The sequence below is a fragment of the Diadema setosum genome, chromosome 2, assembly GCF_964275005.1.
Source record: "Diadema setosum chromosome 2, eeDiaSeto1, whole genome shotgun sequence".
Lineage (NCBI taxonomy): Eukaryota > Metazoa > Echinodermata > Echinoidea > Diadematoida > Diadematidae > Diadema > Diadema setosum.
This window is the reverse complement of record NC_092686.1, coordinates 33,573,072-33,590,401: the sequence shown is the minus strand read 5'-3', so window position 1 is coordinate 33,590,401 and position 17,330 is coordinate 33,573,072. Positions and strand designations below refer to the sequence as shown.

At 37.8% G+C, this 17,330-nt stretch overlaps 1 protein-coding gene across 1 annotated transcript; it reads right to left on the bottom strand.

Moving 5' to 3' along the window:
• Positions 1-254: 254 nt before the first annotated feature.
• Positions 255-14,059, bottom strand: LOC140242008 (peroxisomal acyl-coenzyme A oxidase 1-like). The gene is made up of 15 exons (XM_072321755.1): positions 13,852-14,059; positions 11,928-12,087; positions 9,998-10,152; positions 9,104-9,211; positions 8,684-8,803; positions 8,001-8,116; positions 7,142-7,311; positions 6,392-6,554; positions 5,897-6,087; positions 4,916-5,068; positions 3,849-3,954; positions 3,031-3,177; positions 2,411-2,481; positions 1,149-1,284; positions 255-366 (listed from the first exon to the last, which is right to left on the bottom strand). The coding sequence occupies exons 1-15, from the start codon at positions 13,982-13,984 to the stop codon at positions 304-306; spliced, it is 1,992 nt and encodes a 663-aa protein (XP_072177856.1). The 5' UTR covers positions 13,985-14,059; the 3' UTR covers positions 255-303.
• Between the last annotated feature and the right edge of the window lie 3,271 nt (positions 14,060-17,330).

The window sequence follows — 17,330 nt, the reverse complement described above, 5'->3', positions numbered from 1 at the left end:
TGCTCTTAATGCTTTGGTAGTGTCATTGAATATATTGCATTTATACACAAGATACTATATCAATGACCTCTCTGTGTCTACATCAAAATCACTCAAAGCATACAGAATGTCCGTGGAATTGTAAGCACCAATAGCCAATAACGTTTCTTCATCGACGCATTCTCTTTCTTTTTCTTTCGATTGTCCCAAACTGGGTAAGAATAAAAGCTACATGGTTACTCTCTCTCTTTCACTCTCTCTCTCTTTCACTCTCTCTCTTTCACTCTTTCTCTCTCCCTCTCTATATCTCTATAGACATTTCTCTCAAAGTTTGGCAATCAATCCCTTGAGAAGAGGCCTCAGGTACTTGTAGTACGTCTCATGGACCTGAAACAAAGCAGGCAACAGTGAAAGGGTAAATTATTTGGTAAATGATATTTCTTCAATGTACACTAAAAAAAATCAGTCTTTGGTCACGCATTCTGAAAGTTCAAATGATAGTCTGCCTTTATGGGTACAGACTTGCCATATAATGTTCTCAACCTTTTCATGTAAATGACTGGTTCAGGTGCTTCATCCAGCTGTCACCTGGCAACTGGTTGAATGCATCTATCATATCAATTGTAGATAGAGGATTCTTTCTAGTACCTTCTCTTATTCTCTTTCTCATTATCTCTCAATTTTGCTAGTCCTTTCTTTTTCTCAACACCACCTGAGTGCATGTCTATTATTTTCTTTTCTAAAATAATTTCTTGTCTTGTTGTAGCTAAGTATATCAATATTTTATAGTAGCCATTTGTTTTTTTGTATGTATCTAATAAGACCCCAAACATTCAGTTTGCTTACAAGGTATCCTCCTGCATGGCAATATGATTTTCTTCATATTTCTTTGTACTCTGTCACAATGATTTTACACATTCTTTAGCAATGATGAATTTAAAATCAATTTGAATGTTCGCTCCAGTGATTTGTTAATTTGTACCATGCAGAAACAAAAAATGCAATGAAATAAAAACATTGGTTTCATTATAAAATTCAATATTCAGGCTCAGAATAAAAGATGATTTAGCACTTTTAATTCCTTGCCTCTCTTTCAAATGACTGCTTGTAAGTGTGACTTTTCCACACATACTTCTCCTCAACTGTACTGGACAGTGACTGTAACTTACCTCTGTTTTATTTCTTGGGTCCGTCTTTGCATATTCATACATGCGCTCGTAGACGTTGCCGTCGTAGCAGCCCAGCGTGGACTGGAGGAACTCATCACAGATGTCAAAGGAGTCCACAAGTGTGACTGCCTCTGGTCTGCGGGGACACATCCAAGTAGCAGGTATCAGAACACCAGGCAAAGAAACAGACCAGTACATTTGGTGTTTATTTTAAAAGCCTGAGCCATGGTAGCAGGTATCTATTGTACGACAAATAGCATTAGTAGTACCGGTAGTAGTACAGAGAAACCCTGTTATAATGAGGTCGCCAGGACTGTGGATTTCACCTCCATTACAACCAGTACCTCATTGTAAACATACTGAAACTGAAACCAGCTACACACAGTAATGGAAAAATTGGGACCGCCGAAATGACCTTGTTAAAGCAGTACCTAGTTGTGAGCAACATTGTTACAACAGGTAGTATTTTAAAAATTTGAAGTTATTGGGTCAATAAAAGCATGCCACATTCGTACTGTGACTAATAAATGTTGGCAAATACTCCTTGAAAATTCCCTACATCATTCCCATCATCATTTGTGTATTCAATTATTTAATGTAGAAAGGAACTTGTCTTGCCAGGTCAAAGTTCAGGAACTTTTTTTACATTCTGGGGATTTTTGCAAAAATTACATTGTATCTTTATTTGCAGCTCAGATAGATGACCCATCTGTGATATATGATATGAATATCGCAAATGTCTTAGTAATAAAAGGAGCAGCCTTCCTTTGGGAGTCTTGTTCAATCCATTTCATCTGGAGACACCATTATGTGTGAACATGGCTGATGAAAAAGTTTTACTAGCCACAGGGTGAGCAGAGCAGTGGTAAACTTATTCCTGAGAATGCCTTTCCTTCCATTAACTGCCCTCAACGTCATCCAGTCATTACTAGATATATGATCCAGATCCACTGTACAACAATCAGATTCATATCAACATAATAACTCACCATTTCATATGCCTTTTCAACTGACATTACGCCCAATTTCTGTTTGAGCGTCACAGCCGATCTATGCCAATAAGTGCAACTAAAATAACCCCTAAAGCATATCCACAAGATAACAGAGAGTTCAAGGAACATTTTTGGTCTTATCTGTACAAGTGGAGATGTCACTTTGACCCAAACTTTTAACATCAACCATACTCTGTCAATGTAACCTTCAGATGCAATCTTTGTGGCTGCTGAGTAGACAAATGAATCAAGAAAACACAGCTCACTCACCTAATTATGGGGAACGTCTCCAAGTAGAGTCTGTGAAGCCAGTCTAGCTGGTCTGATGAGATAAAGCCATCCTATAAAACGAGTCCACAAAATCGTAATACAGTGATGATCACACAGTAAATACATGTTTTGCTTTTAAAAAAAGGAATACTTTCAATAGCCATTGCAAGAAAAAAGGTGGGTAGTAAACCATGATGTGATGGATGTAAGGAGACACCTGTCAAACGTGAGCTGAGTGTGTTGAGTAGAAATATCAACATTATTAATTCTGAAACATAATTTGAAAACATGTTTCATGTCTCGTTGATTCAATAACATTTAAACAGATTACTGTTTCCCTTATTCCCACAATTGAATGTGTAACTGAGCATCACACTAAAGGGACCTTGAGGTGTATACACACTTTTTGCTACTCTACATCACTGACAAGCTAAATTAATATTGTTAATGGTCTCACAGCTAAAGATAGAGCCATTCACTACTCTGATGTTTGATGACACAAATCAAAGTTGACATTAAAGCTGACATTGTAAAGGCATAAAATAAGTTGTTACATCCCAAGTGTATGAATTTGGCCTCTCCCTATTTAAATCAAGTTTGTACCTAATTTCATATCTTACCACCACAAATTCTCCCGCGTTCTCGTCAACATGGTACAAGGCATACAGTCGACACAGTGCTTCTAAGACTTTCTTTGTAGCTGGAGACACTTGAGTCTCTTCAACTCCGCGGTAGAATGACTGCACAATGAAGTACTGTGTATGTGCCTGTGAAGAAATGATGAATGATGAGTTTGAACTAAATGTTGGAACCATCTTGTCTTTCCCAAGGGCATCAACCCTGACTTGATTTTCAACACATTTCATTTCACAATAGTTAATTAACAAAACAAAAATTACTCCTTGCAAAGCAAATGCCTTTCATGTATTTCAGGCTAATACATGCCTGCTCTTGAGAAATGGCTTTGAATAATTACCATTTGCAGATGAAACAAAAACCCAGCATTACTGCTTAAAAATAGTTCTAAAATTTGAGTCAGGGATAGAAACAACCCACATATTAGAATTTTGAACCAGTAGGATCGATGTTAAGTATTGTTAAATATACAAAATATGAACTAAACCGTCTACAGTTATGGCTTAATGAGAAAAATAGAGATATCTCCTTAAATTTTAGGTTTCATTGCAAAAATTCTATATCATGGTAGGATGTTTTGTGATACAACTGACCTACACATATGCATAAAAAGTGATATCTTGAACATTTTTTTTTTTAAATACTGCTCCCAAAGGTAAACAGGACCTTTAATCTACTCGAATAGTAAAATTGTGATTCAGATTATCTTGACGAAATTGTTAGGAGATATGACTTGACTGGAATCTCTTGGAGCAACTTCAGAATTCATTCTCAATATATCGTAGCTGAGCCAAAATCTCACCCGAGCTGCCTTGACCAAGTCAATACCACTCTCATTCCAGGCCCTCTTCTGAGTCATCCCTTGTGCCATCAAGCCTGCCAACCTCTCCCCAGCCTTCTGGGCCAACCTGTTCATGAGAGTAGGTCAAAAATGACACTGGTCAGGCACTTTTTAAAGAATTGTCTCTTCAACTTGAAATGAAAAGTGACAAAGAATGTCTCTCCTTTTAAGCTTCCGACTTTCCTTTTCTTCAGTTCTCAATTATAGTTCAATTTTTGCTTGACTGTTACAGTAAAAATTGACATTGTTCGAATCGATAAGACAGTATAATCGAATGCTGTAAATATCCTTTGTTAAAACAAGTAATCTAAATCTCATCTAAGAAGGGAGTCTAATGACATGTGGCAAAATTATTATTATTTTTTTTTTAGGAAACTACACAAATCAGTACAATTAAAATTGATGTAAAGCAAAAAAACAACAACAATCTAAGAGTCATCAAAGAATTACTGATTGAGAAAGGACCGATCTCTTAAATATGGCAAATGAATAACAGGGTCAGTTAAAGTGTATTCAAGTCAGCTGAACATACTGAATACAGAAGTAAAGTACAGAACTGAGCGAAAGCCATTACTTACAATAGGGTCACTTTATGCCCATTGACATAGCCAATATAATCATCATTATTGACACAGCCAATATAGTTAGCATTATGATTTGATACAGGGCTTCAAAACATATTAAACTGTACATTTCAATGACACACTTTCATTATCATTATGTTCTGCCATACTATTCTATGAATCCAATGTACTGACATTATGGAACAGCCCAGTCAAAGAGAGATATAGTGTGTACATGAGAAAATGGATATCACCAAGCTGCCTTTGGAGATGCCTAGTGTATCAAGTAGGACCACCTGTCAATGGGCACCCCACTAAGCTTGACTCCCTTCAGCTTTATTCACATGCGTTTGAGGGCGCTGTGTGCAAAGATCACCCTAAGATTAAGTCAGCTTTTATTTCCCACTATGTTTGCAGAGCATCTACAGACAGCTGGTTGTGACTACAAGTGTACTACATGCATACCTCTGTGCTCGGTGTTTGTATGCTGCGAATATGGATTCCCCATCCAGGGACTCGTGAGGGCGCCACTGGTCTTCTGGCTGATTGGCCAGATACGCTCCCACGCCAGACACATCTGCACCCATCTGAGCTCGACTCAGAATCTTCATGAGATACCTGTGTTGAAAAAATACAAAGAATATGACTGAGGTTTGATAAAGATGTAACAATATGGACTGCACTTGTAAGTGATGGTGACAATGATGATGATAATAATAATAATGATGATAATAATGATGATGATGATGATGATAATAATAATAATATTAAGAAGAAGAAGAAGAAGAAGAAGAAGAAGAAGAAGAAGAAGAAGAAGAAGAAGAAGAAGAAGAAGTAGTAGTAGTAGTAGTAGTGGTGGTGTGGGGGAACCACTATGCGCTGCCGAGCCGAGAGCTTCAGGGTAGGTGGTTCACAGTGAGGATTGATATATGATCACTTGGAGAATGATAATGACAATCACCAGAATCATTAATAGTACACCAGATGATCTCACTCGTGTATCTTTTTATGCAAGCTGGAAAATATGAGACTATTAGTAATTTCCTATCAGTTTCTTGCCAATTTCATTTTGCTGTCAGTACTCATCATAACCTTTAAAGATGAGTTCGGGTTAAGGTCTGGCTTTTCTGCATACATTTTTGCTGCTCAGTTAGTGGGTTAAAAAAGGAATATAGCTATGGATTTATACCTATCTATCTATCTATCTATTCATCTATCTACCTATCTATCTATCTATTTAACTGTCTGTCTGTCTATATATATATATATATATATATATATATATATATATATCTGTCTATTTATTCATTTATCTATCTATCTATATGTCTGTCTGTCTGTCTGTCTACTTATATGTCTACCTTTTTATTTATCTATATATCTATTGATCTGTCTGTCTGTCTATCTTTTTGCCTGTATTCATTTACACTGTAAATGCACACACACCCTGCGACTTGCAGCAGGAGGACCGTGTTTTCTCCCTCGTATATGCAGGAGGCCGAGAAGCAGTCATAGAGCTCTGGAAGACCACTCTGCAGCATGACCCCGTGACCTCCGCAGGCAAAGCGACACGTCTCCATATGGAGAACTGACTCCCTCGTGGCGAGCGCCTTCAGTCCTGAACAAAGAGCATGCAGCTACAAATAAAAAACAACAACATTACAATGACAATGCCAATCATACATCTTTGAAATAATGAATGTTGATCACAAATCTTACAGTCAATCACATTTGACACTATGTTATACATGTATGATGCGTATAATATTCAAAATTGCAAGTACAATTATATTCTCCAACTTCAAGAATCACACTATGTTATGTATGATCAATTAACTTTGAATAAAAATTAGAAAAATTATATCACACACAACAAATAAATTTCAGTAAACTTGAACAGAAAGAAGGTGCCATTTTCATTTTCTTTAGTGGCTGCTTTACCTCCGGCAGAATGCTGAAATCTCCCTTCAGGAGGCTCTCCTCATTCTCCTCATAGAGCCTCCGGAGATGCTGGCCGGAAAAGTAGATGGCAAACACAGCGGCCAGGCCTGGAAAGAGCTTCTGCTGCTGGGTCTGATAGTCCAGTATGGGCACCTCTGGCCCGCTGGACATGGACGAAGTAATGGGAGAGAGTAGGGAGAAAAAAAAGTGGGGAGGGAGAGTCAATGGCTTTTATGATTGTTGAATTTTTTTTATGTAGAAAGGTTACACTCTAAGCATGCATGTAAGTACCGCTCCTGTCAATATACTGAATACAGTAAATGAGGGGAATTACACACGTCAAAATTGTTGTCAGCAACATTTCTCTCACAAGAACTATGGAAGAGGAAACCAAACCAAACAAAAACAAAAACACAGAGAGAAGTTCATCTTTGTCCCATTTAAGCAAGCAGATTTTTGTGCAATCACCTCTTTTCTTCTCTCTTGATCTTCTATCTCTCTTTTTTTTCTTCATATATTGGCTAATTATAAGATATTGGGCTAGTTATTGCTAGCACTGCCATTACTTACATTCATCAATAAAGCCCGGAGAGTTTTGTTTCATATTAAACCAAAATATAGATCCCATAAAGAGATCAGTGTCCCCTTCACTGATGAATGTGAGCAAAAAATTTTATTTACGAGGAATTTTTCCCCTTTCCTCATTCTGATGTTTCTCCTTTTCACGTCATTCAAAAATCTGTGACCAACCTGTCCTCAATCTTCCCCTGGGTGCGGACAGCGCTGTACCTCACTGCAATCGTGAGGGATTTACTGAGCTCGTACGATGCCGCCCTGACAATGGCCGTCCTCACGAGAACCATGCTGCCGTAAGTGACTTTGGGGTTGCCAACTATGCTGAATACTCCATCTGGTGAGACCTTGGATATGTTTCGTTGTGAGCAAGAAAGTAAGAGAACACATGATGGTCCACGAACTGGGTTTTACATGGTGGCGTCCGCTAGACAATGTGTCGGGACTCATAAGATATTCATTCATTCATAATGCACTCAAGGCAGGGTTGATATCTATCATTGACTTTTGCTAGTCTCAAAAGATGAACCACACAAGGTTGGTATTATCACCGTTTTTGTATGTATGTGTGGTACAAACCACTTAATCAGATTTGAACATTCCTCTATGTGAGTGTGCGTGAGGACATGTTACTCGCGGATCCTTTTTTTGCGTGTGCGTGTGATTCGTGAGGTTCTTTTACATGGAACTGCCACATGCATCCCGTACCACTGTGACAAAACAAGAAGTAAGCAATATCTCTTTTTAGAAAGAAAGATAGTAATTTCAAACTTTGGAGATAATGTACAGCTCATATGTAGTACAGGAGGCAATGTATTTGAGAGTAATTAATTTCGGGAATATCAGTAAACTCACAAAATCCATGTGACAGATATCATTTTCAAAGATTGAGAAGACTGACAAAAATGAAGACAATATGAATCATATAAAGCCTGGCTTTACATGTTTCTGGTCATTCGACACAATCTCCCCTCAACATCCATGTGGTAGAAAAAAGAAAGAAAAGAAAAGCTCAACAAACCTATGCACCACTCACTTTGGCATACTTCATGAGCATGTTTTCCCTTGGGATCCTGACTTGTTCCAGAATGAGGAAACCGTTGTCGATGGCAGCATAGGATGACTTCAGACCAATGTCTCCTATCGTCCTTCCTGTTATAATGCATACCAGGTGAACAGTACGAACATATGATTATATTGACTGGGAACAGTATAAATATATGATTTTATTGACTGGGAAATACAAAAACAACAACAAATTAACTTCGACAACAGAAAAGCTCTGTCCATGTATTAATTACACTCAGACTAGTGAAAGACGGATTAAAAGACAGTGACGTCTTTTAATTTCACCCATCTATGGGTATAAATGCGAATGATATGTATGAAATTTCAGACCATGTTGCCCATGGCCAAGCAACACAAAACTGGATCAGTCCTACGGATGGCCATCTCTCATCGTAATACATCCCCAGTGTCAAAATAAGAAGTCAATTCAACTAACCACATGAACAACATATCATGGAAATAAATGTATACTATATAACATACTACATATGGTTATAATAGAGTATCATACTTTTCAAATGCCCTTTTTTGGGGGGTGCTACTATAAAGAGAAAACAAATGGAAGAAAATCAAATACAAAGAACTTTCGGAGGAAAAAGAGGAGGAGGAGGAGGAAGAAGAATAAAAAATAATAATAATAACTCTAATCACCTGGTAGTGGTTGATGTGTCTCCAGGCTTCTGAGCTGAAGAAGGAAGGCGTGCACTCCATGACGTTCACCTCGGACAATCAGCTGAGCCAATATGATGCAGTGAGTGCATGTCTTACCCACTGCAGAGAAAACATAAAGAATGTACGTGACAGGAGCAAACAATAACAACAATCAAGTGAAATCATTTTTCAAAGAGATGTTTGGAATTTTGTGGATGATACAGAAATTAAAATCATAATTAATCTCATTATTGTAATAAGACATCTCTTAATCTTGCTTACCACCAAGCTGTGTTTATCTTACTTAGTTCTTCTTTGAACCAACATGATGCGGTCTCAGATCAACAGGTACAGTTTGCTCTGTCCATTACAGATAGTAATAATAATAATGTAATTGAGATTCAAATGAATGACACTTACATGCCCCTGGCCACCATTTCATGGCGGTTTGAGTAGGGGAGTTCAGGACGAACTCCTGCGTCGTCTCATCATAAGTTGCAGTTGTCTCCAGGCCGCTCAAATATGTGCCTGGTTCAAAGAATCACAGAAATATATAGTACTTCCTGTCAGAGACAATGTTAAACCAGGGGTCCGTTCCATGAAGTCATCACATAAAAGTCTTCCCTCTGTTGTTCCTTTCTTTTCTTTATCCCTCTGTTGTTCCTTATCTTGTTTGATGTTGCCTCCCTATTTATCCTTATCCTTCAAAGGTTGCCCCCATGGTCCTTGGGATCACCACTGACCCCCCTCTGCTTTTTGTCATGAAATGAACTCCAGTTCATGAAAGATCTTCTTATCATCATATGTCAAGTGTAACTATTTCTTCAAATCTTATAACACACATGTTCTTGATCATGCAACAACTGCTCAAAAATTGAAAGAGTAGTTGGTCCAATAACAGCTTCGAATACAAACAATCTTGTACATAAATAAAATCTTTAGTAACAGACTGACAGAAAGGTCAACTGACCAAATACACAGAAATTCCTATACTCCTTTCCACTTTGTGTGGGCGTGGTATAACAACAAAAACAAAAAAATTCTAGCAGCGACATACCAGTACCTGTATAGTACCCCCCCCCCCTTCCACCCACACTCTCAAACAATACATAGGTCAGATATTCCAATCATGACAATTCTGATGTTGATCTTGACAGTAAAAATGACATTCATCAAATTGTGCACAGACTCAACACAATTCACATGTGCAAGGCACATATGAACTTTACATTTGTTTTCAAGTTTGCACCTACTGTTGATATGAAACAAACAAACAAACAAACATAACAAACAAACTAACAAAGAAAACTATACCATGTCCCAGTTCTGTTTGTGCATAAGTGCCCAGGATCTTGTACTGCCTGGCAAGTGGCAGCCATTTGGCCTTCTGCTCCTCTGTCCCGAGTCGCTCGATTGATGGTATGAACATCAGCGTGTGGATCGCAAATCCTATATTGTGGTTCATGCATCTGGGTGGATAGCAAAAAGGAGACTAAGAGAGTTACATGTGTATCTATATGCATAAACAACCAAATGATATGAAGTTATCATACTTTTGAGGATGGCACAAATGAAAACATTTGCCATGTGTAGATTAACAACCTCATTTACAATTTGTTGCGTTGTGCTGAATCTAACGTACAGGTGTGTGAATAAGAAATAAGCAACTATTTACCTTGATGGTTAAAAAAAAAAAATATTGGAGGATGAACTATTAGAGAATTAAAGGGACTGTGCAGTACTGGGTGAGGTACGGATTCATGTTTTGAACATTCCTAAGTGAGATAATGAAAAGCCTCTTATGAAATATGAAAGAGCATGTAATTTTAAGAAGGATTCAACGTTTATTTGATGAAAATTGGTTTTCAAATGGCCGAGATATCCAAAAAAGTGCTAATAATAAAAGGCGACATGCCCCAACTTTATTAGTATCTCTTTGTTTCACCTTGTTTTTGGATATCTCGGCCATTTCAAAACCGATTTTCATCGAATAAACTTTTGATACCCCTTAGAACTGCATGCTCTTTGACATCTCAAAGAGTGGTTTCTGAATGTCTCACAAAATGTTAAAAGCTAAATCTTCACCTCGACCAGAACTGTACACACCCTTTAAGGGAATAGAAATACTTGCTGGGGGCATACCAGGATATACCTCAGCCTCTCCATGCCCTCTTAAACTAGAGTCTTGTCTGTACTTGAGTTGGGAATTAAGACACAGAATTATCATCTGTTCTATTCATTCATATTCATTTTCACCGAATGTACATGTATATATGCAAGGATATCTTGTTCTAAACAGGCAGGTTTTATTTCAAGTCCTCTCAATCATCTATGTCTGACAAATACTATGGTACTGGCAACAGTAGGTCCCTTGAACACGAATAACATCATTATCTTGATCTTATTGACTTCACCATCATAATCAATACACCTTTAACATCATCCAGTTATCATCATCATCACTGCCTTTATCACCATCATCACCATCATCACCATCATCACCATCACCATCAGGATCAGCATCAGCATCTGGATCAGCATCAGGATCAGCATCGGGATCACCATCAGGATCACCATCAGCATCAGCATCAGCATCATCATCTTCATTGTTTTTACCATCACCATGATCACTGTCACCACCATCTTCATCGTCACTCTGACCCTCATTATCAACAGCACAATCATTATTATCACAGTCATCATCCCCACGACCGCCATCTTATCAGCACCACCTCAACTTCATAATGCTCTTTAAAGGGATAGTACAGTTTTGGTGGAGATGAGAATTGGGTTTTTAACTTTTTGCGAGATACCAAGAGAACACTTATGATATAGTACAGAACATACCATTTTAAGAGGAATTCAAAGTTTATTTGACGAAAATCGGGTTTGGAATGACTGAAACATCAAAAAACAAAGTAAAACAAAGCGATCGTAATAAAGAGTGGGTCCCACACCTTATTAGAATCGCTCTTTTTTGATATCTCAGCCATTTGAAAACCAATTTTCATCAAATAAACGTTGAATTCCTCATAGAATTACATGCTCTTTCACATTTTATAAGAGGTTTCTCACTATCTCACCAAAAAATGTTAGAAACCTGAAATTAGGTCTCAACCATAACTGTACAATCCCTTTAACATAGTCATTTCTTCATTCTGATCTATCTACACAAAATCAATTTACAAAATCTATTGACTGTTCCAAAGATATTATTAAATGTAAAATATCAAGTCCCTCTCACCTTAATATGATCATGTCATCTCCGGGTTGAGTGAGATTATACTTCTCCTTGACTGCCACCCATCGTACAGCTCGCTTCACAGACTGATCAAATGTCTCCGCCGGGCTGAGGGTGAACCGGTAGCTCTGGTCAAAGTGGGGGTCACTGAGAACAATGGACTCTGGTAATAAAGAATCACATCAGGAAGGAGTAACAGAGCACAATCATTTGAATATGAGGGGTAACCATCCATCCCCTTAAAGAAAAAAAAAAGCAATTTACATTATATAGACACCTTATCTAAATGACATCTTCTTTCTTAGTACAGAAGAAATAAAAGAATATGTTACAAATATTGCCCGAGATCACCTCCCCACCCCTCCCCCCCCCCCAAAAAAAAAAAAGTACATAAAAAGCAGAACTGCATGTAACAGCCAAAACAATTTGCTGGCATTTTTTGGCAAGTGAAGAAATACCTTTAAATAATCCAACTGAAATTAAGATTTTAAAAAATACACAAACAACCAAATGGCAATCAAATGCAGAAAACTGAAAGAAAATGATACATTTGTATGCATAATATTTTGATTGTAAACTGCTTCATAAAGACAATTTATTTGATACATCGAACTGTGTGTAGGACCTATGCAGTGAAATCCCTTGCTATCTGTGTGGAGTGTTTTGGTAGCCAGTACCTTTGACCATAATGCACAGCGACACTGCGCGTACTGTATTGACATTGGCCTGATAGCAAGATCGAATGTAAACAATCCTTAAATATACAATCTACATAAATTTAATACAAATGTGCAGTGAGAAGTGTTATCAATGCATTGATATCAAAGTGCATCAGTCGTTTACTGTGCTCAATCTCCTTGACATTGTCATGATATAAAATGGTCGGCATCTGAGAACAAAGCAATGATATATCTTATATAAGTCTTTTGAATTAGGACTTGGGGAAAACCAGGGACAACTTCAGATGATTTTGACTTTGAAGCTATTTAGTATTCAGATGGATTATCTATATCAAACATTCCTGTATGATGGTGAGGGATTTGCAATATTTTAGTCAGGTTGATGCTATGCCACAATACAGAACATACTGGTAGACATGTCCCAGTAGGTATTCCTTTTTTTGATAAAGGCAGCTTTGCTGATAAGCCACCAAATCTAGCAGAGTGCCCGATATGATCAATCATATCTGTCAATTAACATACACTTTCATTTCAAACGTATTATACAAAGCAGTTGACCGAGAGAGGATCGGTGTGTATCTGGTCATCGGGATACATTCAGTGGGACTGCGTCTAGCTGGCTTCATGGATCCCCTTGGAGGAGAGCAATAAATAATGTCACAAAAACAGAAGACTCACTCCTTTGGACAGACGGATCTTTCTGTCTAACAAAGTAGTAGCTTGTGGGATGCATACATTCTATCGCATACTTGAGCGTTCTCAGGGTACACGTGTAGTACCACATACCATGCATATGAGTCTGTGTCTGTGATATTATTACTCTTTGTTCAAATTTCACATTCAGTCAAATAAATGGGGGCCTTAAACCATGCTGTGGACCTGAGCTGCATGTATTGAATTCTGAACAAGTCACTGATTTCAACCAAGAAAAGTTATGTACTGTAAACTTGAATAAAACTGAAAGTTTTGTAATTCACTAAACTAGATAGATGCATAGAATAATTTTGTATTTTTGCTGGTAAGCTGAATAAAGTAAAACCAAGAAGTTCGAAGTGGCGCCAGAAAATTAAAGTGCCCCCCCCCCTTGCTTAATTAGATGTATCATACAACTACAAGCACAGCTCGCTGAGGAGGCTATTAAATACCACACATTGGGGACCTCGCCTGACTGATCACCTCCGGTGCTCTTCTGCAAAGTACAGAGTATAGTAGAGCATCTCTACAACAGTTTCAACTTAGGGTCCTACCTATGTATTTGATTCTCTGCAGATCCTGGGGACCACCGTTCAGCAACAGAGTCAGCTCATGTTTGTCAAATGACGCCCCTCGCCTTTCTTGCGTTAGCCGAGGATTTTCACGAGCTATCATTGAGTCAGACATCGTCGAATACTGCTTTTGTACAACTCGGAATTCGCCCTAAAACAGAATAGTTCAAGGCAGTGGACTCATTGACACCTCTTTCACTTGCCTCGGCTCTGGGTGACTAGTCTCGACTGTCAGCTTCGTAGAGTACACCCACAACGCGCAGCGGTGGCACGACGGCAAGGCTAACCAAGGAGGTATGATACCTCCTTGGGCTAACGAATCCAGTGGTTACACACAGACCAACCCGCCAGTACGTGTACATCACCCGTGAGCGTGCGTTGATTGATTGAGCAACAGCTGATAACTGCCTATGGAATGCCAAGAGGGAGATTGACAACAATGTCAATGTTATGTTTTGTGTGTTTACTAAGTATGGTAGTTCAGCTTTCAACCGCAGACCCTCATAAGCTTGCATGCACCTAAAAACACACCCCTGTCAAATTTGTAAATCGTGGAGAACTTTTTTTCCCCGTCTGAATACAACTGTGACAGAAGAGAGTCAAAATTAGGCAAAAATACATGTATTGCAAACTACAGGTAGTTGCAGGTAATCAAATGTGCATAAACGATATCTGTAGCAATCAGAAAAGCATATTTGTAGTAAATGACCTTGTGGTACTTAGTTCTAAATCTTTCAGGACTACAAGCTGCAAAGTCACTCCAAGTAAAGTCTTATTCTTTCTCACACTCGGTACTCCCTCACCCACACATAATCACACCAGATATGCTGGGGTCACAGAATGTCTATCATGAGAAAGACACTGTAGCATATTGTAAATCTTGCAATTCGGGGCTTATGATATTTGGACTTATTCTGATAATTAACTATAGGCCTATTGTCAAAATGTGACTTTTTAGGTGGTTGGAAATTCACCGCTATGCTGTTATTTCTCAGTGATGTGGGTTTTTTGAGGTGTGAAAAAAAAAAAGCTGACACAAATTGAACTCACAATTTCACGTTTGTAGGGCCTATTCACTATTGTAAATATGTTCATTTTTATAGGGTCTATACTAATTCATTATTGTCAATATGTTTTCATAGAGACTCTCACACTCCTGATTGGGGGTCCATAGAGTTTAATAAAATCTTACAAATCTTTACAAATCTTGCACACTCGCACATCTTTTTATATCTATCCAATCACAAACATAATCATACAAGTATGTATACATGTACCGTACATCACTACCTCTCTTAAAAAGAAAACATAGCATCTAGCTCACACACTGTGCTAAAATCAGTCTACAAACTAATAACACTCACACTAACAATACACATACACTGACACACTATCCAAACCACAGTGTATAGTCCTGCTGCCTCATGTCTATGTTCAGGTGTAATCATCCACAGAAACTATACACACAAAGAACACAACTTTTGGTGGAGCTTGTTTTATAAAAACAGATGTTTATCATTTATTAAGTACAGTACAAGAACCACATTCCCAACAAAAGAACATTTATTCAGCAAAGAAGAAAGGAATGGGTGGGCCTATAGGTGGGGGAAATATTTTGGATGGAATAAAAAAAAAAAGGAAAATGAAAGGCAAACACGCAGTCAAATATCCTCTGATGAGGCTGAAATTTCTACATGCTCACTGGAAAGGGCATGTTCAATGAAAGTCTTTAGCATATCTTGTCAGCTGCAAAATACTAGAGAAATTTATATTGAAGTAAAAAAAACGTAAAAGAACAAAAATCACTTTTCTATTCTTGCCTATGCAATCTACAAGTTTTCAAATCTTTAAAAAAAAAAAAACAACTTTCCTTTTTGCTATAAAACCAAAATATCTGACAAAGGGCGAAATCCATGTCTCTGAAGATGTATTCTGTTTCACCAGTTTCATCATGACTGCATAAAGCATAAGTTTTTAGGGTCAGGTTTGAGAAATAACCACAAAAAGTTAAAACACAAATGCATCTTTGACATATTCATCAGAAACAAAAACAAACATACACCAACTTATTGCAGCAGTCCCATGTGCTCACAAATATGTCTACCTGTCAGGTATATCATAGTCTTTTTTTGTGTGTGATTCTCACATTCTTGCCAACAAGATTATGAATGTAATGCAGGGAATAAATATTCCATCACTACGAAACAAATGGACAAAAAAAAAAACCCAACACTTTCATGCTTTCTTCACCTAAGTCTTTTACTTGGATGTTCACTTATATTATCCTCCATGTATTTCTGCAATATCCAACAAAACCAAGAGGAATCAGAATATTGTAAAAGTGGACATTTTTGCGCAAGTATTTTTTTTTTTTTTTTCGCTGGGCAGGGTTCGATGAACTTCACTAAAGTTCACACCAATAAAGCAAGCACTTCAAACAGCTCTTTACTGTCATGGCAGTTTATTGCTTTGGCAGCATATTTTGCAGTAGAAGGTAATTGGTCTGCATTATGGCTTACCTACAAACATAAATAGTATTTAAATATACAAAGGGCCTACCTTCATACTGGATACTGAATAACATTACACATAGCTCGCACAAAGAGTCACACCCTTTTGTTTTTGCAGCAGCTTGCATGCTGTACAAAATATGCAAAAATCTCCATCCCATAGAAAATTTCCACTTTTACAGTTGTCTGCTAAAAAGTTCTCCAGCAGACTGCATCCATCTAAAGCACAGTGGATGAATAATATCACTTAAATTTCCTCACTTGCCATGATTATGATGTCACCAAGCCATCTGAATTTACGAGTATAAACCATGTTATGCCAACTCTGTGATGCCTATCTAATTCAATCTCAAATCAGTCTACTTTCGTTTGAGGTTTGTACTCCTAACCTGAACATTGTGTAGACACAAACAAACTTGTCATAAATATGTATTCATAGAGAAACTGAGTAATACACATACTGTATTGCAATATCACTACAACAGACAAATGCTACATGGCTACATAAGGTGGTACACATATGGCACACGGAGTGCACTAAAATTACCATTTCTTGAAGTTCATATCTGTTATATATCATTATACTCTGGATGCAAAATGCACAGCAAAATAACAATACAGATGATACCACTTGAGTGCAGTGAATTTCATGTTGCAGACATGACATGATCTCACCAAGTCTGAAAACTCCTCTTGAAGTTGCAAAAAAACTGACAAAATTTCACACCAGACATCTATATTATGGCAATTCATCAACACTGGGTAGCATTTTACACTAACATAGCAAGCACACCGAAATCTTTTTCTAATGGCATGAATGGGTAATACACACTTTATGTGTGTCTAGGAGTGAGACCCATTCATTCCAGTAGTGTAGCATGGGTGTAGGCCTCACAATACACACCAGTCCCCCTCTCAAACCTGAACCACATTTAATGCACATCTGTTTTT

Excerpts from the sequence above, each read along its gene's own strand:
- LOC140242008 (XM_072321755.1), bottom strand. The coding sequence starts at position 13,984 with ATGTCTGACTCAATGATAGCTCGTGAAAATCCTCGGCTAACGCAAGAA. Across the intron at positions 5,069-5,896 it reads CTCCTGCTGCAAGTCGCAGG|GTATCTCATGAAGATTCTGA; the intron begins GTGTGTGTGCAT and ends TTTTCAACACAG. Across the intron at positions 2,482-3,030 it reads ACGCGGGAGAATTTGTGGTG|GATGGCTTTATCTCATCAGA; the intron begins GTAAGATATGAA and ends CTCGTTTTATAG.